This window comes from Nerophis lumbriciformis, linkage group LG03 (genome assembly GCF_033978685.3).
Source record: "Nerophis lumbriciformis linkage group LG03, RoL_Nlum_v2.1, whole genome shotgun sequence".
NCBI lineage: Eukaryota > Metazoa > Chordata > Actinopteri > Syngnathiformes > Syngnathidae > Nerophis > Nerophis lumbriciformis.
Genome location: NC_084550.2, coordinates 61,817,501 through 61,841,833, shown reverse-complemented (window position 1 = coordinate 61,841,833; position 24,333 = coordinate 61,817,501). Strand labels below are relative to the sequence as shown.

The 24,333-nt window shown below is 37.3% G+C and overlaps 1 protein-coding gene across 2 annotated transcripts in view; it reads right to left on the bottom strand.

The window, feature by feature from the left end:
- stab1 (stabilin 1) overlaps positions 1-24,333 on the bottom strand; it is a 216,691-nt gene that overhangs the window by 36,182 nt on the left and 156,176 nt on the right. For both annotated transcript variants that reach the window (XM_072912860.1, XM_061940474.2), the window contains exons 57-62: positions 21,508-21,612; positions 20,799-20,915; positions 11,925-12,057; positions 11,790-11,850; positions 9,544-9,688; positions 1,822-1,955 (exon numbers count right to left, since the gene is read on the bottom strand). In XM_072912860.1, coding sequence (XP_072768961.1) covers positions 1,822-1,955; positions 9,544-9,688; positions 11,790-11,850; positions 11,925-12,057; positions 20,799-20,915; positions 21,508-21,612 — 695 coding nt within the window. The remainder of the gene's footprint in view (positions 1-1,821; positions 1,956-9,543; positions 9,689-11,789; positions 11,851-11,924; positions 12,058-20,798; positions 20,916-21,507; positions 21,613-24,333) is intronic.

The window sequence follows — 24,333 nt, the reverse complement described above, 5'->3', positions numbered from 1 at the left end:
TTGCGATTTTTCTCCGGCTGATTCCATGATCGTTCGCTCGTTTGGAAACAATGGCAACTGTATGGCGTCACATTAGTGCCAAAAATCCGAGCGCATAAAAACTGTTATCGCGCGCTGATTCTCCACTTCGTGCGCGCGCGACACCATTTTGCGCGCGCGGTGCCTTTCTGCGCGCTCTCTGTGTACTCCTGGCATCTCTCCTCGCGCTGTCATGTTTCTTTTTGGCACTTTGGGGGCGGGTATGCTTAGACGGCCCCTTCTTTCTGATTGGCTGTGAGCATTTTTCATATGACCAATCATTCTCCAGCGTAGCAACGTTGTAGCCATCTTACCTCGGACATCTAGCCTCAATCAATTAATGTCAATGGTACATGTACTACTTAAATTACCATAACTTGCTCGATTTTCGACCAATTTACAAACGGTTTGCCTTGTTACAAATCTTATTACATGTAGATATGACATAGGATGCTGTACCTGTTGAAATTACCTCTTTCACTTTAAAAAAAAAAAAAGACTTAATTGTGCAACATAGTTGTGTAGGGTCAGTGTTAGTCAGTTCTCTGATTATTTTAAACTGTTTCAGAATACATTATTAAAAGCTATTTTTAACATTTTAAAAACAAAATTCAAAGATTATTTCATTAATTTTATGGCTGAATCAAAAGAAATTCCATAAATTAGAAAACAAATGTTCAAAAAGAAGTGAAAATATAAAATAATGTTATGGTTGGATGTTATTGCTGGTGGACCAGTTCTGGCTGAAAGATGTGATTATGGTGTTTGTTGTCTTATTATTTATTTGGGTCACATTTTGTATTACCCTGTATTGTGTTTATGTGGTATGAAATAACCTTCATCAGCGCGCGACATTTTTTTATCCACTTCTTCCTCCGTAAATCTTGATACATATTGACGATGACCCGCCCTGCTATACTTCTGATTGGCTCTGAGCATTTTTCAGCGTTTTTCGCCTGACCAATCAGAAAGGAGGGGCCGTCTAAGCATACCCGCCCCCAAAGTGCCAAAAAGAAACATGACAGCGCGAGGAGAGATGCCAGGAGTACACAGAGAGCGCGCAGAAAGGCGCCGCGCGCGCGCTAAAAGGCACCACGCGCGCGCAAAATGGCGTCGCGCGCGCACGAAGTGGAGAATCAGCGCGCGATAACAGTTTTTACGCGCTCGGATTTTTGGCACTAATGTGACGCCATACTACTGGTGCCTCGTGCTTGGCAGCGGTGCTATAAATAGCCTCGCGCCTGGCATTCGGAATGGCTCGATAGGAAGTTACGGGAAGCAGTGTCGATTGTCATTGTTGTTACGCGATTTCGTGAATAAAACTTTAAAAAAAAAAAAAATTTTTAATTAATGAAAAACCGTATTTTTTATCACTGCAACCGTAACCCGGAATAGGTTGATGAAAACCGTACTAATTACGGGAAAACCGGAGTAGTTGGCAGGTATGGGGGTTTTACAAAAAGGGCATACAACATTAAAAAAAACCAACAACAAACGTTATATCGACAGATAGACCTAAAGTTGATCTAGAGATTTAAGTGTTGAATCAAAAAAATAAAAATAATAATATGTGACTTATTTTAAAAAAAATTTATGAATGAGACCTTTCTGATTAAGGTTGAAAAAAATCTAAATTTTGAAAATGAAAAATATCAGAATGGCCTCCGCAGGCTTTCATTTTCAGCCTGAGTGGACAAAGTTTGGACACCCCTGTCCTATTCTTTTCTAGAGACAGCTGCTCCAGCTGAATGAACGAATGAATTGGTGCATCCGGTGTCTCCGTGGAAACCACGCTTGGGGTACCTGCTGTGCATCCCCCAGCTGTTTGATGTTGGCCAATACGGCGCCCTCGGCTTGGCAGGCGGCATCCGCTTGACTGAAGTTCATCTTGTACTTCCCGTCCGGAGAGCGCAGTTGGAAGACTCCCGCTGTGTTGGCTGCATGACGTCAGCGAAAACACAGCAGTTAGCGATGCGACTTCTTTGACTCGGCTCTGCCTGCTGTTGACATTCTGAGATCGGCTGATAAACGCATACAAACGTTAGCTAACCCTTTTGTTAACCCCTTATGTCAACATCGAAACTAGCCATTGCTTGCACATTTGCTTGTGATTTTTTCCGGAGACTTTGGGAAAACGGGCAATAATAAAACAGGTTTTTGATTGTTGTTGTTTTTTTTGCATAGTTTACCCCCATTTGTGAATATTTTTTAATTTTTCCAAAGTTGTATGTCTTAACAAGAACACCAATAAATGTGCACATTTTTCTAGAGATCGACCAATATGGTTTTTTCAACAAGCGCTTTTTGTGTCGTTCTCACCAGTTCCAGGTCCCTATATGGCTGTCAAAGTGTCCCAACGTGTCAGATTATATCAACAGCCACCTTCTGTTCAGGGCAGAGGCATGACAATAAACTTTCAGGGAGCAGGGAAGCGAGGAAGCAGCAGACCATTCGATGATGCAAACATCGACACACAGGAAGTGATCACCTGCTCAGTGGCCTAGTGGTTACAGTGTCCGCTCTGAGATCGGTAGGTCGTGAGTTCAAACCCCGGCCGAGTCATACCAAAGACTACAAAAATGGGAGCCATTACCTCCCTGCTAGGCACTCAGCATCAAGGGTTGGAATTGGGGGTTAAATCAGCAAAAATTATTCCCGGGCGCGGCACCGCTGTTGCCCACTGCTCCCCTCACCTCCCAGGGGGTGAACAAGGGTGATGGGTCAAATGCAGAGGACAAATTTCACCACACCTAGTGTGTGTGTGACAATCATTGGCACTTTAACTTTAACATCGCCGCTATAAAAAAGTTATAATAACAATATCACTAATACTTGGTCAATATTCAAGTCACCAAATGTAAATTGAGTATTGTTGGCGCTTTTTGAATGGTTATTTATCAGATTTTATGGGCAGAATAGTGGAGCTCTGCTGTAAGCAGACTTTTATTTATATTTAGAATGCTTCTTCCCCAGGGCCATAACCATCCTGAACGGACTGCCCCATTGTCCCTCATAACTGCCTTCTCTTCGGTGCAATAACCCATTCCACCAACCACCCTGTTTTTGTTTTGTTTTTTCATGTATATATTCATTTCACACCATATTCATTGCACTTCTACATTTTTTAAATTGTTATATATTTGCACATTGTTTTTCTAGCATGCACACATCGCACTGTATGGAATGGCCTCAATCTCGTTACCTTGCGTAATGACAATAAAGCTGATTCTGATTCTGATTCTGATTCATTAAAAAAAATCAATGAATGCATTAAAAAAAATCCATCCATCGTCGTGTCTTTCATAATGATTGTGAACGATAGGCAACATGTTAAAGCGCAGTTGCCCTTTAACATGACAATAGTTTATTTGCACAAGCAGGTCTTCGTAGTTATATTTTGGCATAGCAACCACAAAAGGACACAAGCTAATCTATTGTCCTTTTCTTACGTTTAGTTCTGCTCTCAAACACTACTAACATACTCTAGTATGTTAGTAGTGTTAATAAGTATAATAAGTAGAATAAACTGGATTGCATCACCGAAAGTTTCTCAAACAAATCAAATGTTGAAACATTTTACAAAGTGATCACTGCAGACACGAGCATGGTCCGATTGTATGCCACGAGATGGTGAAAGTGATATTTTTAAGAGCCATTTCCTTCGACACATTTTGGTTTTCTCCCTGACTTTATTAAAGTTAAAGTTAAAGTTAAAGTACCAATGATTGTCACACACACACACTAGGTGTGGCGAAATTATTCTCTGCATTTAACCCATCACCCTTGATCACCCCCTGGGAGGTGAGGGGAGCAGTGGGCAGCAGCGGTGGCCGCGCCCGGGAATCATTTTTGGTGATTTAACCCCCAATTCCAACCCTTGATACTGAGTGCCAAGCAGGGAGGTAATGGGTCCCATTTTTATAGTCTTTGGTATGACTCGGCCGGGGTTTGAACCCACAACCTACCGATCTCAGGGCGGACACTCTAACCACTAGGCCACTGAGTAGGTAGGTACCTTTATGAACCACTTTTTTCAGGACTCTATGAAAGCTCTTTCCTATCTCTCTACTTGAATGTCTGGAACAGAACTGCAATAAGACATTTACCGCTCAAACTCTACACTCACTCTCAAGCTGCTCGACAATGTGTCAATTAAGCCGCCAAGAACAAAAAAACGGATGTGACGTCATATGCAACCCAACAATAGGCGAGACATTTTTCGAGCTGGCTGACATAATTTCTTCCTGGATGCTACAGAGCTTCAGAGAAGGCTGCCTCTTCTTCTTTACTTATTTCGTAAGTCTCTATTCGTCTTTCTGTCTTGCCTCTGGTGAGGGCGGTCGCATTTTTTCCGCCTCCCTTCTTCTCCCTGCTTGCTCTCTTTTGTTTTGTCCTGTCTACACTTTTTTGAAGCCTCTTTCTTTGCGCTGTCCTCCAAATCTAAACATCAGACATGGAAATTATCAGCAGGACTCCCAACTCAATTGACAAAATCTTTTCGACGAGGAAAAGAGGTTCGGGGGCGCCTGGCTGCCCTGATGGAACCGTTGCTGCGGGGTACGTGAGAGATTCCTGGGATGAATGGAGAATCATGTGCCTCTCAGTCCTTTCCATCGAGGACGTGGAAGACATCTACCTATTTGGAACTGTGATCGCGGGGCACCTGCTGAATGGGCTTGCCATTGCTCTGGTGTATCGTCAAATTCGTAAGACGATGGCAGCCACTCAAGGAGCCCAAAACAGCAGCTTGAAATTTGGCACATGCTCTCCCTGAGAGAGCATGAGGAGGTTGAGGTGGGGGGGCGGGGTTTTGGGTAGGGGGTAGCGGGGGGGTGTATATTGTAACGTCCCGGAAGAGCTAGTGCTGCAAGGGGTTCTGGGTATTTGTTCTGTTGTGTTTATGTTGTGTTACGGTGCGGATGTTCTCCCGAAATGTGTTTGTCATTCTTGTTTGGTGTGGGTTCACAGTGTGGCGCATATTTGTAACAGTGTTAAAGTTCTTTATACGGCCACTAGAGATGCGCGGATAGGCAATTATTTCATCCGCAACCGCATGACAAAAGTCGTCAACCATCCGCATCCACCCGAATTAACATTTAATCAACACCGCACCCGCCCGTTGTTATATATCTAATATAGACGATGCAAGGCATTAGTGAGGTTATAAAGCTTTTGCCTGTTAAAGAAAGGCAACTGATCCAATGCAGCAATCATCTGGGAGCCGCGCTGAGCGCACCTCCAAGCGCGTGGAGGTGGGATGTCCCTCGCACCCGGGCTCGCGCCCGAGGCTTCAGCGCGCACCGCGGCGCCCATCCTACTCGTCGCGGCCTAGCCCTAGCGGCTCTCGCTGCCGGCGACGGCCGGGTATGGGCCCGACGCTCCAGCGCCATCCATTTTCAGGGCTAGTTGATTCGGCAGGTGGGTTGTTACACACTCCTTAGCGGGTTCCGACTTCCATGGCCACCGTCCTGCTGTCTATATCAACCAACACCTGTTCTGGGGTCTGATGAGCGTCGGCATCGGGCGCCTTAACTCGGCGTTCGGTTCATCCCGCAGCGCCAGTTCTGCTTGCCCCACCCCTTTCGTGAGCGCACTGCGCGCGGAGTGACCCCTGTTACGCGCCCCCGGCAACGGGGGTGGCGGGCAGGTAAGCTGCGCGGGCGGAGCGCGCGGAGTGACCCCTGTTACGAGCCCCCGGCCACGGGGGTGGCGGGCAGGTAAGCCGCTTACCTGCTGCGCGTGACGCCGGCCGCGGCGAAGGCGGACGAGGCGGGGTGTCGTGCGGTGGGCGCGGTGGTGACCCTGGACGTGCGTCGGGCCCTTCTCGCGGATCACCTCAGCTACGGCTCCCGGTGGGGCCCTCTCGGGGGAAGGGGCCTCGGTCCCGGACCCCGGCGAGGCGTCCCTTCTCCGCTCCGTAAAAGTGTCCATCTCTTTTTTTTTTCTTCTTCTGTTGTGGCATTTGCTGCAGGTGCCTGCTCGTTTTTCGTATGTGGGTAACAACATTTAACTATGTATATATATTTCCGAATTGGTTTAACTGCCACCTGCCTGAATCTATTTAAAATCTAATTTCTTTTTATTTCAACCGCCCGACCCGACCCGCGGATGAAATCTTTTTTTTTTTTTTATTTCAACCGCCCGAACCGCGGATAATCCGCGGACTCTGCGGTTGTGTCCGCAAACCGCGCATCTCTAACGTCCACCCTCAGTGTGACCTGTATGGCTTTTGACCAAATATGCGTTGCATTCACTTGTGTGTGTGTGAAAAGCCGTAGATATTATGTGATTGGGCCGGCATGCAAATGCAGCGCCTTTAAGGCACGCCCCTAATATTGTTGTAAGGGTGGAAATCGGGAGAAATTCGGGAGAATGGTTTCCCCGGGAGATTTTCGGGAGGGGGAATTGAAATCCGTGAGTCTCCCGGGAAAATCGGGAGGGTTGGCAAGTATGACTGGGAGACGCAACTGCTCTGTACTTCTCCCTACGTCCGTGTACCACTCCGTACAGAGGCGTTAAAAAAGTCATACATTTTACTTTTTGAAACCGATACCGATAATTTCCGATATTACAGTTTAAAGCATTTATCGGCCGATAATATCGGCAGTCCGATATTATCGGACATCTCTAATTATCATCCATTATCATATGTTATACTTGCTCTGAAATTGTCATGTATCCATCAAATCTGCTGTTGAAACTTGGACTATACAACCAACATATAAGTTGATTGTAAATAAGGGGCGGGACATAGATAAGCATTATTGCTTTTTTTCCTGTATCCCTTTTCGGTGGGTATCGTTGCATGTCTGTCAAATTACAAAGAGTGATGAAGTGTTGCTATATATATATATGTCTGTCTGCCGGAATAAATCAATTCATTCATTCATTCATATTCAATTGAATAGACTGCAAAGACAAGATACTTAACGTTCGAACTGGTTATTTTTTGCTTATGTTTTTGTTTTTTATTAAATCAACATAAAAACACAAGATACACTTACAATTAGTGCACCAACCCAAAAAACCTCCCTCCCCCATTTACACTCATTCACACAAAAGGGTTGTTTCTTTCTGTTATTAATATTCTGGCTCCTACAATATATATCAATACAGTCTGCAAGGGATACATACAGTCCGTAAGCACACATGATTGTGCGTGCTGCTGATCCACTAATACACTGCAAAAAGTCAGTGTTCAAAAACAAGAAAAAAAATAAATAAATTAGGGGTATTTTATTTGAACTAAGCAAAATTATCTGCCAATAGAACAAGAAAATTTGGCTTGTCAAGACTTTCTAAAACAAGTAAAATTAGCTAACCTCAATGAACCCAAAAATACCTTAAAATAAGTATATTCTCACTAATAACAACTGTACTACTATAGGAGTACGTATTTTCTATTGTTTCATTGAAAATAAAACAGCAAAGTCAATTTGGCTGTCATCTGTTTTAATTATGAGACACAATTGTGTCAAAGTCATGATTTTTATTTCATGCTTGAAGTAAGAAATTATTACTTTAAAAAAGTAGTTTTATACTTGTGAGTGTTGATGACACAGCTTTGCAACACTTGATATTCTAGTTTCAAGCATGTTTTACTCAATATAGGTCATCAAATCTCAGCAACAAGCTGTAATATCTTACTGAGATCATTTAGGACCAAAACCTTTAAAACAAGTAAAACACTAACATAAAATCTGCTTAGTGAGAAGAATTATCTTATCAGACAGAAAATAAGCAAATATCACCCTTATTTGAGATATTTCATCTTACTTAGATTTCAGTTTTTGCAGTGTAGTATAACCTTTAACAGTTAATTTTACTCATTTTTATTAATTACTAATTTCTATGTAACTGTTTTTATATTGTTTTACTTTCTTTTTTATTCAAGAAAATGTTTTTAATTTATTTATCTTATTTTACAAATTTTATTAAAAAGGACCCTATCTTCACCAGACCAGGTTGTCAATGAAATTAGATTGTTTAAAGGGCTCTTAAAACCAGGTCCAGTCCAGATTATGTCCAGGTCGGGCTCAGCAACACACACCTTCATTTGTGTACACTCAAAATTAGGGAACTCAACAACAGATTGCATATAATCTGTAAATGTTAGCTCATTTAGAATTTGATGCCTGCAACATGTTTCAAAATAGCTGCCACAAGTGGCAAAAAAGGACATCCAAACAACATCTTTTTCATGGACGCCCCTGCTTATTTCTGCAAGACAATGCCAAGCCACGTGTTACAACAGCATGGCTTCGTAGTAAAAGAGTGCAGGTACTAGACTGGCCTGCCTGTAGTCCAGAACTGTCTCCCATTGAAAATGTGTGGCGCATTATGAAGCCTAAAATACCACAACGGAGACCCCCGGACTGTTGAACAACTTAAACTGTACATCAAGCAAGAATGGGAAAGAATTCCACTTCAAAAATGTGTCTCCTCAGTTCCCAAACGTTTACTGAGTGTTGTTAAAAGGAAAGGCCATGTAACATAGTGGTAAAAATGCCCCTGTGACAACTTTTTTTGCAATGTGTTGCTGTCATTAAATTCTAAGTTAATGATTATTTGCAAAAAAAAAAAATTAAGTTTCTCAGTGTGAACATTAAATATCTTATCTTTGCAGTCTATTCAATTGAATACAATTTGAAAAGGATTTGCAAATCATTGCATTCTGTTTTTATTTACCATTTACACAACGTGCCAACTTCACTGCTTTTGGGTTTTGTATTTACACAAAGTTAAGAGTTTTGGCTTTTATTTTGAAGCTCGCTATGCACAAAACAAGAAGTCACAATGTGCACGTTAAAATACTGTTATTTCACGCTATTTAGCAATAACGAGGAGGTCGACAATACTGCCACACACATGCACGGTAAATCGAGTACGTCCAGGTCAACTGAAGCGGGAACACGTCGGGTCGGGGATTTGATGACGTGGTCCACGTAGACTTGTCGTCAAAACAAGCGGGTTCTACTGTGCTCCGCAGTCTCCACTTTGCTGTAGCGCTTGTATCTTGCTGCTCTCAGTCGTTTACATTGTCTCATTGGTTGTACTGCACTATTTCAAGGTGGAACGAAGGCGACTTCGGCCAAAGCGTCATGAGTATTACCAGGCCTGCCTAAAGTATCACATGAACGCCAGCTGCTGCAGAGTCAGCAGTTACCGTAGCAACGGAATGATTTCTCCGAGTACCGCCATTAAACGATGGACTCGTTCCAGTGAGCGGGCGTTACCATGGTTACACTGCCATCCCGTTTAAGCGGCTCGCCTGTTGCATATTTGTTGCCATGGTGATTACAGTGGCAATGGCAGTCGGGGTGACTGTGTTGCCATGGCAACATACATGAATAGCCTTGTGGACACGTTACTATGGAAACAGCTGGGTAGGTTTGGGTAGTGAAGGAAGTGAATACACGGTACACACACTGTGGCTACCAACCGAGCTATGCCGCCCCTAACGTTACTATGGTAACGTGGTTGTTGTTATTAAAATGATGTTTCTGTGAGGTGACGTGGCGTTACCGTGGTAATGCAAGTCTTTGCAGGAGGCCACAGGATCACACCCTCCGTTGTTTTCCAGGCAGCGGTCCACAGGGGGCGCCACCTTCTCCAGACACTGGACTCCGTTACCCACGTATCCCGGCAAGCACTCACACTCGCGCTCGTTCTGGAACAACACAGTTTGGGCCATCATTACCCAAGGTCCTAATACTCTTTGTTAAATAGTAGGATTTCAAAATTAATACCGTATTTTCCCAACTGTTAGCACACTTTTTTCCCCCAACGCTTTGAAACCTGCGGCTTATAAAACGGTGCAGCTAATTTATGGATTTTTCCCCCCCCCTTGCTAACGGCCATATTGTTTTGTACTCAACAAATAGTTTTCAACACCGACAGAGACGCTGAAAAGGTGTGTTACTGTTTGGACGAGTTCGCTCACCGCGGGTTGAAAATGTACTTCCTGTTTCGTGCCTTGAACCAGAGGTATAACCGTCCACGGCGCTTCTGCTCGAAAGGATTCTTCGTTCACCACTCCAAGCAACGTTTGTAAGTTTCGCAATGCAACTAAAACGATTCTTACTTACTAAACCTGTCCCATGTGTGATGTCTTTAGGAGTGTGTTCGTGCATATTCGTACGTACTACCCTGATGCTATCCGCTAGCGTCGTTAGCATTAGCTAATATGCTAACACATTTACGATTGTGTGTTAGTATTAATAACTTTGTTGGAATAATTGTTTGTAAGTTATCACAAAAGAAACATTACATTACATTATGTTCCTGATGAGAAGATGAAGGCTGTCTTTCGAGGCCTAACAAGAGGAAGAAGGCTCGTAAAACTCCACTGTGATTTCAACACGGACAGATGGCAGGATCTGCTCAACTTCCAGAGGAACTCTCTTTGAAGTGTTAAACGAACTCTCTCTGAAGTATTTCACAAACTCTCTTCCAACTATTTGGTAACCGAGGTCAACGCTATTTACGACCCGCTGCCCTCTTGAAGTTGCTGTGGTCAGGAGGCGGGAGGGGTTATCCATTGTCCTCCAACACCTGCCCCAGCTGGATCCAGGAAGAGCCCAAGCCCGAGAAATCCTCTTCTTGGACTTCAAAGCGACCGAAAACAATGACTGTTTTACATACTTCCCATTCCTGCTGTGACATGTGTTGGTGCGTGAACATTGAACATCTGAATAAAGGAGTAGACGAAAACCTTCTTCGTCAGAGCGTGGTGCAGGACTGTACAGAGAGTGCAGTGGCCATGTCTCTCCTCAATATTGAGTCCAAATTGAATTCTGTCTCTGTTTGATTCCTTGCCTTTTGTCTTGTTTAATAGATGTCCTCAGTGTTTGAACGTGACAAACTTACAATGGCATTCTTTTGGTATTGTTTCACAAATTCCTCAGTAAATTCACCAAAACGTCACCATGGAGTAGGAGTAGCTGATTGGAGAGCTAGATTTCGCAGCTAGTGGGTCCAAGACGACGACTTCTGTTTTGTTTGATTAGCCGTTTTACTCGACATGCACCGTTTGGAAACATTTAATAATAATAATAATAGATTTTACTTGTAAAAAGCACTTTACATTGAGCAAACAACCTCAAAGTGCTACAGTGTATTAAAAAAAATTCAAATAAAAAGATAATAAAAATGTATCAAAATAAAAACTAGAACAGCCTAATAGCTAGAACTAGTATGCATATATCTAAAACAAGGCTTTTTCAAAAGAAGGGTTTTTAAGCCTTTTTTAAAAGCATCCACAGTCTGTGGTGCCCTCAGGTGGTCAGGGAGAGCGTTCCACAGAGCAGAAAGCCCGGTCTCCCATAGTTCGGAGCTTTGTCCTCGGAGGTTGGAGGAGGTTAGCGTGTCCGGAGCGGAGGTGTCGTGTGGAGGATTTGGGGGTGAGTAGTTCTTCGAGGTAGAGGGGGGCATTTCCATGGAGGCACTGGTGGGTTAGTAGGGAGACTTTGTATGCAATCCTGAGTGGAACAGGAAGCCAGTGAAGGGATTTGAGAATTGGTGTGATGTGGTCGTATTTCCGCACTCTCATCAGGATCCTAGCAGCACTATTCTGTATGTATTGCAGCTTCTGGATGTTCTTGCTGGGGATCCCATTTAATAAACATTTGCAAAATATAGTATATACTGTATCTGGATCTTATAGTCCGATGCGGCTAATATATGAAAAAATATTTATTTCCTCTAAAATTTGGTGGGTGAGGCCTAAATACCGGCGCAATATACGGTATCCTGGTAAGGTTTCTACTCACCGGACCTGTGAACTTGCAGGAAGCGAAGTCACTGCAGCCGCCATTCGTCTCCTCCACACACCTGTAAGACATCCCAGGTCGTTACGTCCGATGTCATACAAAAGAACGCAAAAGAAACCCGAGGTCAGCCTTCACCTGTTGACGGCCTCGCAGGAGTACCCGTCGCCTTGGTAACCGCTGCGACAGGTGCAGTTGACCTGCAGCCGCGTCTGGATGCAGTCTGCTTCCTGGTGACAGCCGCCGTTGTACTCAGAGCAGAGATCTGGAGCTGCGACGTGTTTGAATAAATCTGTCGTCACAATCTTGTTAGCAGGAGCAGCCGGCTGAGGTTAGCTATCCCCTAAGACGCAATGTAGCCGTCATCGCTTATTGGCCACATCTCCAGTCATGTGGCTTTCTCAGATGTGTCCAATCCAACAGTTGTGTATTCAACCTCTCATATAACCCAAGGTAGTCCTTATTAAACTGGACAACTGAAATCATACGTTGGCCAGCGGACATATTAGCACGGAAAATGTGTTGCTAGTGTGGAGGATGCATATACAGGCTGTATGTTTAACAGTTCTTTCTTTTTACATAACCATGTTTAGGTTATCTAGTACTTTTCCTTTGTATATTCTACCAGTCTCTCTTTGTCTTCAGATTGTCTGTTTAGTGTCTTAAACCATCAGGAATGTGAAATACAACACCCACTCTTTCCTTATCAGTGTTGCGAGGGGGAGAGATGGGAGTTTTCTTTGTGGGCAAAGGAGTTGGCTTTTCCGTTGGAATGCCAGATCAACTAGAGTAGCCGATAAGAATGTATTGGTTAAACCAGGGGTCGGCAACCCGCGGCTCTCGAGCCGCATGCGTCTCTTCAGCGCCGCCCTAGTGGCTCTCTGGAGCTTTTTCAGAAATGTATGAAAAATGGAAAAAGATGAGGGGAAAACAATCTATTTTTTGTTTTAATATGGTTTCTGTAGGAGGACAAACATGACACAAACCTCCCTAATTGTTATAAAGCACACTGTTTGTATTAAACATGCTTCACTGATTCGAGTATTTTGCGAGCGCCGTTTTGTCCTACTAATTTTGGCGGTCCTTGAACTCACCGTAGTTTGTTTACATGTATAACTTTCTAGGACGTGTTTTATGCCACTTCTTTTTCTGTCTCATTTTGTCCACCAAACTTTTAAGGTCGTGCATGAAAGGTGAGTTTTGTTGATGTTATTGACTTGTTGGAGTGCTAATCAGACATATTTGGTCACTGCATGACTGCAAGCTAATCGATGCTAACATGCTATTTATGCTAGCTATATGTACATATTGCATCATAATGCCTCATTTGTAGCTATATTTGAGGTCATTTAGTTTCCTTTAAGTCCTATTAATTCAATTTATATCTCATGACACACTATCTGTATGTAATATGGCTTTTAATTTTTTGCGGCTCCAGACAGATTTTTTTTTGTATTTTTGGTCCAATATGGCTCTTTCAACATTTTGGGTTGCCGACCCCTGGGTTAAACTGATCTCCTAAAGCTTTAGTAAAACTTGAAAATATTCCAATTCTGTCTTGATGGTCCTTCTTACTCAGCATATATGTCATCGAAAGAATTTGGGATTAACCAGTAATTTATATTCCCTGGGAGGAAGAACTGGTCCGACGCAACACTAGGCAGAATTAGATCGCTCCACCATATTGAATTAAAAAAAATAAAATAAAAAAAGTCAAGTACCACTCGGCAGAGAAGGGACAGGAAGATACAACAGGAAGTTAGGCTGAAAACATCACTGTCAGGATTAAAACATATTTATACGCCAACAAACTGTATTCAGATTAAAATGAATAGTGAAATGTTTCCACATGCCCCAATAACAGGCCTGGGCAATTTTTTGGCTGGGGGGCCAAATTTTGAGAAAAAAATGTGTCCGGGGGCAGGTATATCTATTTTGAGGAACACTAATACAAAACCTCACAATAATGTCTGATTGAATGCTAAAAACTTAATGACAGACCGCCTGAGAAAACGGAATGGAATTTTAATTTTTCTTACTGAATGAGACACCCAGAATGTACATGAAAATAAAGACTGTGTGATTTACAATATTAACTATGAAGGATAAAACACTGAATATTGACAACATACGACCTCCTGTCCATCCACATATTTTACAATCAAGCGAAACGCAACAAAAATGCAACAAACACAGCGAAATACAAACGCGAAGGGTAAAAAAAAACACACACCTACAATCTGATACATCTGATACATCACTAAGCTTTAGAACTTTGTTGTAAAAATCTCCCTCTGCGTCTGTCCCTGACACCCACATTTCAGGCTCTGGAAACACTCTGTGGAAACAAACCACACCCACACTGCTTGGTGCCTCGTCTGAGCTACTATGACTAATAGTAACTAATTAGATTACCATAGTAACTAGTATATCATGCAAAAGCGCAGATTCCAAGCATTGAAATACTTTTTATAGTTGAAGACTTACGGTCATTAGAAAACATCACTGCACATCATAATGGCAGCTACAGTTTCCATCTTAAAGATCTAAAAAAAAATGATTTGGGAATGTCCGGCGGGCCAGATTGAAAAGCTTAACGGGCCGTATGTGGCCCCCGGGCCTTAATATGCCCAGGTCTGCCCTATAATGTGTACTGTCATTGTTGACCCGATGTCACCGTGACTCACTACCACCTCCTCAGGGTCTAAGTGGTACGACAACACACAACGTGTTACGTTTACGAGTGAATCTTTGGGCACCACAGGATTCGATTCGATTCGATTCTTGAGGGTAACGATTCGATTCAGAATCGATTCTCGATTCAAAACGATTATTGATTTAAGATCAATACTTTTTAATAACATTGGGTGCCAGTTCTATGGTTAACTAATTCCCTCCATACAATAGATAAACATATCTGATCAAATTCTATATTACTTAAAATAAAACTGGTTTTGTTTGATAAAATACTTTTAATAGTCTTTTTATTCTATATAGTTCTCAGATCATTTTACTAGTTTTAGCATCTTTGATATATATATTATATATGTAATCATATATATTTTTAGATAATTTAATTGCTTTTTAGTATTTTACTAATATAATCTAGTCTGTTTAGCTTACATATTTGTGTGACAATTGAATTAGTTTTTAGTATTTTTCCCCTAAAATCTAGTACTTTTATTTTATATATATTTCCCACTAGTTTTTAGTAATTTTTCTAACCTAAAATCACTAGTTTTTATTTATTTATTTTACTAAAATCTAGTCTTCTTGTCTGATATATTTGTCAGATAATTTCATTGTTTTTAGTTTTGTTTTTTTTTACTAAAATCTAGTATTCTTATCTGATATATTTGTCAGATCAATTCATTACTTTTTAGTATTTTCTTTCCTAAAATCTGGTCTTTTTATCTTATATATTTGCCAGATAATTTAATTATTTTTTAGTAAAAAAAAAAAAAATACAAAATATAGTCTTTTCATCATGTATATTTGTCAGATCTTTTCATTAGTTTTTAGTATTTTTTTTCCTAAAATCTAGTCTTTTATCTTATATATTTGTCAGATCATTTCATTAGTTTTGACTATTTTTTTTCCTAAAATCTAGTCTTTTTATCTTGTATATTTGTCAGATCATTTCATTACGTTTAAATATATTTTTTCCTAAAATCTAGTCTTTTTATCTTGTATATTTGTCAGGTCATTTCACTAGTTTTTAAAAATGTTTTTCCAAAAAACTAGTCGTTTTATCTTATATATTTTTTAGATCATTTCACTAGTTTTTAGTAAATTTTTTAACCTAAAATCTAGTCTTTTTATCTTATATATTTGTCGGATCATTTCACTAGTTTTTAGTATTTTTTTCCTAAAATGTAATCTTTTTATCTTATAAATATTTGTCGGATCATTCCATTAATTTCTAGTATTTTTTTCCCTAAAATCTAGTCTTTTTACCTTGTGTCTTAGTCAGATCATTTGACTAGTTTTTAGTATTTTTTTCCTAAACTCTAGTTTTTTTCATCTTATATTTGTCAGCTCATTTCACAAGTTTTTTGTATTTTTTTTCCTAAAATCTTGTATTTTTATCTAATACATTTGTCAGATCATTTCATTAGGTTTTCGTATTTTTTTCCTAAAATCTAGTCTTTTTATCTTGTATAATGGTCAGATCATTTCCTTACTTTTTAATATATTTTTTTCCTAAAATCTAGTCTTTTTATCTTGTATATTTGTCAGATAATTTCATTAGTTTTTAGTAATTTTTCCCAAAATTTTGTCTTTTTAACTTGTATATTTGTCTGCTCATTTCACTAGTTTTAAATTTTTCCCCCCAAAAATCTAGTCTTTTTATCTTATATATTTGTCAGATCATTTCACTAGTTTTTAGTCTTTTTTTTCCTAAAAGCGTGCTACTATGAACATACCAATCCATTATTTATAAGTTCTAATGTGTTAAAATTATTAAGATGTATTAGATAAGATAGTGTTTTTAAAAACAATGGAAATTATGTTTCGAGTAAAGAACAACAGCCTTCCAGCTTGTACTCTTATGTTATTTCAATTATGAGGAGAAAACTATAATTTACGGGGGAAATTTATTTTTGAAATAGGTAAAGTAAGAAGGAATATAAAATACAAATGTATTTCAGTTTTAGGAGTTAAATGGTGTAACAAGCTCTGTGATGAGCTGAAGACATGTAGTTCTTTGTTAAGGTTTCAGAAAACCTTGAAAAGGTGAAATTATTGAAAATTATAAAATATAGTAGCAATTACTTTCATCCCATTGATTTTTTTAACGTTGATGTTCCAGGCAATCTAATTTTCAGTGAATGTATAGGATAGGCAAATATAAGCTTTGGCTTCAGCCTATTCCTTTTTCGGTCATTCTTTTTCTTTTCTTTTCTTTTTGAGTTTAAATGTGTATGATTGTTAAATATGTATAATCTGTACTGTTAAACTGATCACACAAAATGGTTGATGGTTGATTATATGACCGAAATAAACTTATTTCATTCATTTCATTCAAAATGTAGTCTTTATCTTATAAATATTTGTCAGATAATTTCATAAGTTTTTGGTATTTTTTCCCCCTAAAATCTAGTTTTTTTTATCTTGTATATTTGTCAGATCATTTGACTAGTTTTTAGTATATTTTTCCTAAAATCTAGCCTTTTTATCTTATATATTTGTCCGATCATTTCACTAGTTTTCAGTATTTTTCCCCCCTAAAATCTAGTCTTTTTATCTTGTATATTTGTCAGATCATTTCACTAGTTTTTAGTATTTTTTTTTCTCCATAAAATCGAGTCTTTTTATCTTGTATATTTGTCAGATCATTTCACTAGTTTTTAGTAATTTTTTTTCTCCATAAAATCTAGTCTTTTTATCTTGTATATTTGTCAGATCATTTAAATACTTTTTAGTATTTTTTTCCCTAAAATCTAGTTTTTTTTATCTTATATATTTGTCAGCTCATTTCACTAGTTTTTTTTGTATTTTTTTCCCTAACATTTTGTCTTTTTATTTTATACATTTGTCAGATAATTTCTTGAGTTTTTCGTATTTTTTTCCTAAAATCTAGTTTTTTTATCTTATATATTTGTCAGCTCATTTCACTAGTTTTTAGTATTTTTTTCCTCCTAAAATCTAGTCTTTTTATCTTGTATATTTGTCAGGTCATTTGACTAGTTTTTAGTATATTTTTCCTAAAATCTGGTTTTTTTTAATCTTATATATTTGTCAGCTCATTTCACTAGTTTTTAGTATTTTTTTTCTTAAAATGTTGTCTTTTTATCTTATACATTTGTCAGATCATTTCATTAGGTTTTCGTATTTTTCCCCCTAAAATCTAGTCTTTATCTTATATATTTGTCAGATCATTTCACTACTTTTTAGTATTTTTTCCCCCTAAAATCTAGTCCCTTTATCTTGTATATTTGTCAGATAATGTCGCTAGTTTTTAGTATTTTTTTCATAAAATGTAGTCTTTTTATCTTGTATATTCGTCAGATCATTTCATTACTTTTTAGTATTTTTTTTCCTAAAATCTAGTTTTTTTTATCTTATATATTTGTCAGTTCATTTCACTAGTGTTTAGTATTTCTTCCCCCTAAAATCTAGTCTTTTTATCTTGTATATTTGTCAGATCATTCCATTAGTTTAGTATATTTTTCATAAAATCTAGTCTTTTTATCTTGTATATTTGTCAGATCATTCGACTAATTGTTAGTATATTTTTCCTAAAATCTAGTCTTTTTACCTTATATATTTGTCAGATCATTTCACTAGTTTTTAGTATTTTTTTTTTAATAAAAGCTAGTCTTTTTATCTTGTATATTTGTCAGATCATTTAATTACTTTTTAGTATTTTTTTTTTCATAAAATCTAGTCTTTTTATCTTGTATATTTGTCAGATCATTTAAATACTTTTTCGTATTTTTTTCCCTAAAATCTAGTTTTTTTTATCTTATATATTTGCCAGCTCATTTCACTAGTTTTTTTTGTATTTTTTTCCCTAACATTTTGTCTTTTTATCTTATACATTTGTCAGATAATTTCATGAGTTTTTCGTATTTTTTTCCTAAAATCTAGTTTTTTTATCTTTTATATTTGTCAGCTCATTTCACTAGTTTTTAGTATTTTTTCCTCCTAAGATCTAGTCTTTTTATCTTGTATATTTGTCAGATCATTTGACTAGTTTTTAGTATATTTTTCCTAAAATCTAGTCTTTTTATCTTATATATTTGTCAGATCATTTCACTAGTTTTTAGTATTTTTTCCATAAAATCTAGTCTTTTTATCTTGTATATTTATCAGATAATCTCATTAGTTTTTAGTATATTTTTCCTAAAATCTAGTTTTTTTTAATCTTATATATTTGTCAGCTCATTTCACTAGTTTTTAGTATTTTTTTTCTTAAAATGTTGTCTTTTTATCTTATACATTTGTCAGATCATTTCATTAGGTTTTCGTATTTTCCCCCCTAAAATCTAGTCTTTATCTTATATATTTGTCAGATCATTTCACTACTTTTTAGTATTTTTTCCCCCTAAAATCTTGTCCTTTTATCTTGTATATTCGTCAGATAATGTCGCTAGTTTTTAGTATTTCTTTCATAAAATGTAGTCTTTTTATCTTGTATATTTGTCAGATCATTTCATTACTTTTTAGTATTTTTTTTCCTAAAATCTAGTTTTTTTATCTTATATATTTGTCAGTTCATTTCACTAGTGTTTAGTATTTCTTCCCCCTAAAATCTAGTCTTTTTATCTTGTATATTTGTCAGATCATTCCATTAGTTTAGTATATTTTTCATAAAATCTAGTCTTTTTATCTTGTATATTTGTCAGATCATTCGACTAATTGTTAGTATATTTTTCCTAAAATCTAGTCTTTTTACCTTATATATTTGTCAGATCATTTCACTAGTTTTTAGTATTTTTTTTTAAATAAAAGCTAGTCTTTTTATCTTGTATATTTGTCAGATCATTTAATTACTTTTTAGTATTTTTTTTTTCATAAAATCTAGTCTTTTTATCTTGTATATTTGTCAGATCATTTAAATACTTTTTCGTATTTTTTTCCCTAAAATCTAGTTTTTTTTATCTTATATATTTGTCAGCTCATTTCACTAGTTTTTTTGTATTTTTTTCCCTAACATTTTGTCTTTTTATCTTATACATTTGTCAGATGATTTCATGAGTTTTTCGTATTTTTTTCCTAAAATCTAGTTTTTTTATCTTATATATTTGTCAGCTCATTTCACTAGTTTTTAGTATTTTTTCCTCCTAAGATCTAGTCTTTTTATCTTGTATATTTGTCAGATCATTTGACTAGTTTTTAGTATATTTTTCCTAAAATCTAGTCTTTTTATCTTATATATTTGTCAGATCATTTCACTAGTTTTTAGTATTTTTTCCATAAAATCTAGTCTTTTTATCTTATACATTTGTCAGATCATTTCATTAGGTTTTCGTATTTCCCCCCCTAAAATCTAGTCTTTATCTTATATATTTGTCAGATCATTTCACTAGTTTTTAGTATTTTTTCCTCCTAAGATCTAGTCTTTTTATCTTGTATATTTGTCAGATAATCTCATTAGTTTTTAGTATATTTTTCCTAAAATCTAGTTTTTTTATCTTATATATTTGTCAGCTCATTTCACTAGTTTTTAGTATTTTTTTTCTTAAAATTTTGTCTTTTTATCTTATACATTTGTCAGATCATTTCATTAGGTTTTCGTATTTCCCCCCCTAAAATCTAGTCTTTATCTTATATATTTGTCAGATCATTTCACTACTTTTTAGTATTTTTTCCCCCTAAAATCTAGTCCTTTTATCTTGTATATTCGTCAGATAATGTCGCTAGTTTTTAGTATTTCTTTCATAAAATGTAGTCTTTTTATCTTGTATATTTGTCAGATCATTCGACTAATTGTTAGTATATTTTTCCTAAAATCTAGTCTTTTTACCTTATATATTTGTCAGTTCATTTCACTAGTGTTTAGTATTTCTTCCCCCTAAAATCTAGTCTTTTTATCTTGTATATTTGTCAGATCATTCCATTACTTTTTAGTATTTTTTTTCCTAAAATCTAGTTTTTTTATCTTATATATTTGTCAGTTCATTTCACTAGTGTTTAGTATTTCTTCCCCCTAAAATCTAGTCTTTTTATCTTGTATATTTGTCAGATCATTCCATTAGTTTAGTATATTTTTCCTAAAATCTAGTCTTTTTATCTTGTATATTTGTCAGATCATTCGACTAATTGTTAGTATATTTTTCCTAAAATCTAGTCTTTTTACCTTATATATTTGTCAGATCATTTCACTAGTTTAGTTAAAATCTAGTCTTTTTATCCTGTATTTTGTTTGCAGAGTAAAAAGTGTAGCATCACTCTCTCTGATGCACTTGTCTAGTCAGGCTGCTCTCCAAAGAAAAGTGCGGCTATTGCTTAACAAAGACGTTAGAGGTTACATGTTGCATGCACTCGGAGCAGCAGAACACTCACGGGGCTCAGAAGTGCAGGAGGTGCCGTTCCCCTGAAAACCAGGTTTGCACCGACATCCCACGCCCGGCAAGCAGTCGGCCTGAGGGTGGCACAGCCGACACTCCTCTGGGATGGAGCCTGGACGCATGCACACAAAGCACTCATTAGCCTCTCTGCTATGGCCCTTTGAGACATTTGTGAGCAGCCCTTTGAGACATTTGTGATTTAGGGCTATATAAATAAACATTGATTGATTGATTGATTGATGGCCAGCATCACACTTCTCCTTTTTGCCATCACTGGTACTCTTCTATCGTGGTGGCAAAACACACTTGTAGAGTTTATTTCAAGGGATTCATATAGCCCCATTCGGTGCCGTTTACCTGACACATGAAACGTGACGAATTAGGGGTGTGCACTATTCACTTTAGCCACCAGACGGCAGTAGAGTGTTGAATACTTTAAAATATGTTTTGTGGCAAGTCCAACTTTAAAACAACAGCGTCAGTTTCTATGTAGAGTGCCGCTGGCCATTATTTTCAGCAGACTGCATTGCAGAATGATTAACCCCCCCTCTTCCTCTCACGCGAGATCCATATAAATCCCTTCACTACTTTATGTGTCCGGGATATTTATGTCAATCTCCAAACTGTACCACTTTAGGGACTTTCACTGCTCCAGTTCCATGTTTGGACAGTTTTTCTTTGTCACGACATCATTCGGGACTCACCTATGTCGATCTGACAGCGCTCGCCCTTCCAGCCCGGCCTGCACACACACTGGCCAGACCCTTCCATGCCCTCGTCACATGATCCCTGCCTCTCACACGCACATGCTGACACACACACAAACACACAAATGCAGTTATGCTCTTAACAGGTTCAGTTTGTCATCTGGTTGAATAAATGTGTATTGTCTAATGTACAGTGCATCTGGAAAGTATTCCCATTTTGTTATGTTAGTCTTATTCCAAAATAGAATAAATCCATTTTTATCCTCAAAATTCTACACACAATACCCCATAATGGCAATGTGATTTTTCTCTCTCTTAATTTTGCAGATGTGTTAACAATAAAACATGACATGTACATAATTATTCACAGCATTTGCTCAATACTTTGTCGATGCAATTAAAGCCTCAAGTCTTTTTTAGTACGATGCCACAAGCTTGGCACACTTATCTTTGGGCAGTTTCGCCCATTCTTCTTTGCAGCACTGCCTAAGCTCCATCAGGTTGGATGGGAAGCATTGGATTTCATCCAGGATGTCTCTGAACATTCATCTTTTCCTCTATCCTGACTCATCTCCCAGTTCCTGCCGCTGAAAACCACCCCCACAGCATGATGCTGCCACCACCATGCTTGACTGTAGCGATGGTATTGGCCTGGTGATGAGCGGTGCCTGGTTTCCTCCAAATATGACGCCTGGCATTCACACCAAAGACTTCAATATTTGTCTCATCAGACCAGATCATTTAGATCACTCTCATGGTCTGAGAGTCTTTCAGGTGCATTTTGGCTAACTTTTTACTAAGAAATATCTTCCGTCTTGCCACTCTACCGTATAGGCCTGATTGGTGGATTCTGGAAGGTTCTCCTCTCTCCACAGAGGAATGCTGACAGAGTGACCATCAGGTTCTAGGTCACCTCCCTGACTAGACTCAGATGAATGCAGCAATGGACAGAGACATCCTGGGTGTGGCTGTACTGGCTCTCAGAGGTGCGTCAACAAAGTATTGAGTATGTTAGAGCTTTTTATCTTTAACAAATTTACAAAATTTAAAAAAAAATAATAATTTCACATTGTCATTTTGGGGTATTGTGTGTGGAATTTTGAGGACAAAAATGAATGTATTCTATTATGGAATAAGGCTGTAACAATACAAAATGTGGAAAAAGTGAAGCATTTTTATCTTGTATATTATATATTTGTCAGCTCATTTCATTACTTTTTAGTATCTTCTTTCCTAAAATCTAGTCTTTTTATGTTATATATTTGTCAGATAATTTAATTGTTTTTTAGTACTTTTTTCCCTAAAATCTAGTCTTTTTATCTTATATGTTTGTCAGATAATTTCATTAGTTTTTAGTATTTTCTTTCCTAAAATCTAGTCTTCTTATCTTGTATATTTGTCAGATCATTTCACTAGTTTTTAGTATTTTTCCCCCTAAAAACTAGTCTTTTTATCTTGTATATTTGTCAGATAATTTCATTAGTTTTTAGTATTTTCTTTCCTAAAATCTAGTCTTCTTATCTTGTATATTTGTCAGATCATTTCACTAGTTTTTTGTATTTTTTCCCCCTAAAAACTAGTCTTTTTATCTTATATATTTGTCAGATAATTTCATTAGTTTTTAGTATTTTCTTTCCTAAAATCTAGTCTTCTTATCTTGTATATTTGTCAGATCATTTCACTAGTTTTTAGTATTTTTTTCCCCCTAAAAACTAGTCTTTTTATCTTATATATTTGTCAGATAATTTCATTAGTTTTTAGTATTTTCTTTCCTAAAATCTAGTCTTCTTATCTTGTATATTTGTCAGATCATTTCACTAGTTTTTAGTATTTTTTCCCCCTAAAAACTAGTCTTTTTATCTTGTATATTTGTCAGATAATTTCATTAGTTTTTAGTATTTTCTTTCCTAAAATCCAGTCTTCTTATCTTGTATATTTATCAGATCATTTCACTAGTTTTTAGTATTTTTTTCCCTAAAAACTAGTCTTTTTATCTTGTATATTTGTCAGATAATTTCATTAGTTTTCAGTAATTTTTCCCAAAATGTTGTCTTTTTATCTTGTGTATTTGTCAGATAATTTCACTAGTTTTTAACATTTTTTTCCCCCAAAATCTAGTCTGTTTATCTTATATATTTGTCAGATAATTTCATTAGTTTTTTTTGCAGATGTGTTAAAAATAAAACATGACATGTACATAAGTATTCACAGCATTTGCTCAATACTTTGTCGATGCACCTTTGGCAGCAATTACAGCCTCAAGTCTTTTTGGATACGATGCCACAAGCTTGGCACACCTATCTTTGGGCAGTTTCGCCCATTCTTCTTTTCTGTGAAAATACTTTCCGGATGCACTGTATTTATAAAGTATTTGAAGTATATTGGACAGCAGAGGTGGGACCAAGTCATTGTTTTGCAAGTCACAAGTAAGTCTCAAGTCTTTGCCCTCAAGTCCGAGTCAAGTCCCGAGTCAAGACAGGCAAGCCCCGAGTCAAGTCCAAAGTCAAGACTGGAAAGTCTCAAGTCAAGTCCTAAGTCCTGCATTTTGAGTTTCGAGTCCTTTCAAGTCCTTTTAACCACAGACTAATATATTAACACAGATTGTGTATGCTTTTCAAACGCTGTATTTATTTCTTAAAACAAGTGCATTTTAAATTGTAGGAAAGAAAATTGTGCTGACATTGCACTTTATAATAGCACTATTAACCAGTCATTTTAAACATTAACTCATTCCTTTACAGAACAAACACATTGAAAAATAAAGTGCAAATGTACTTATTTGTACAAAAGTGTTAACATTGAAAAAACATGACATATACGTGA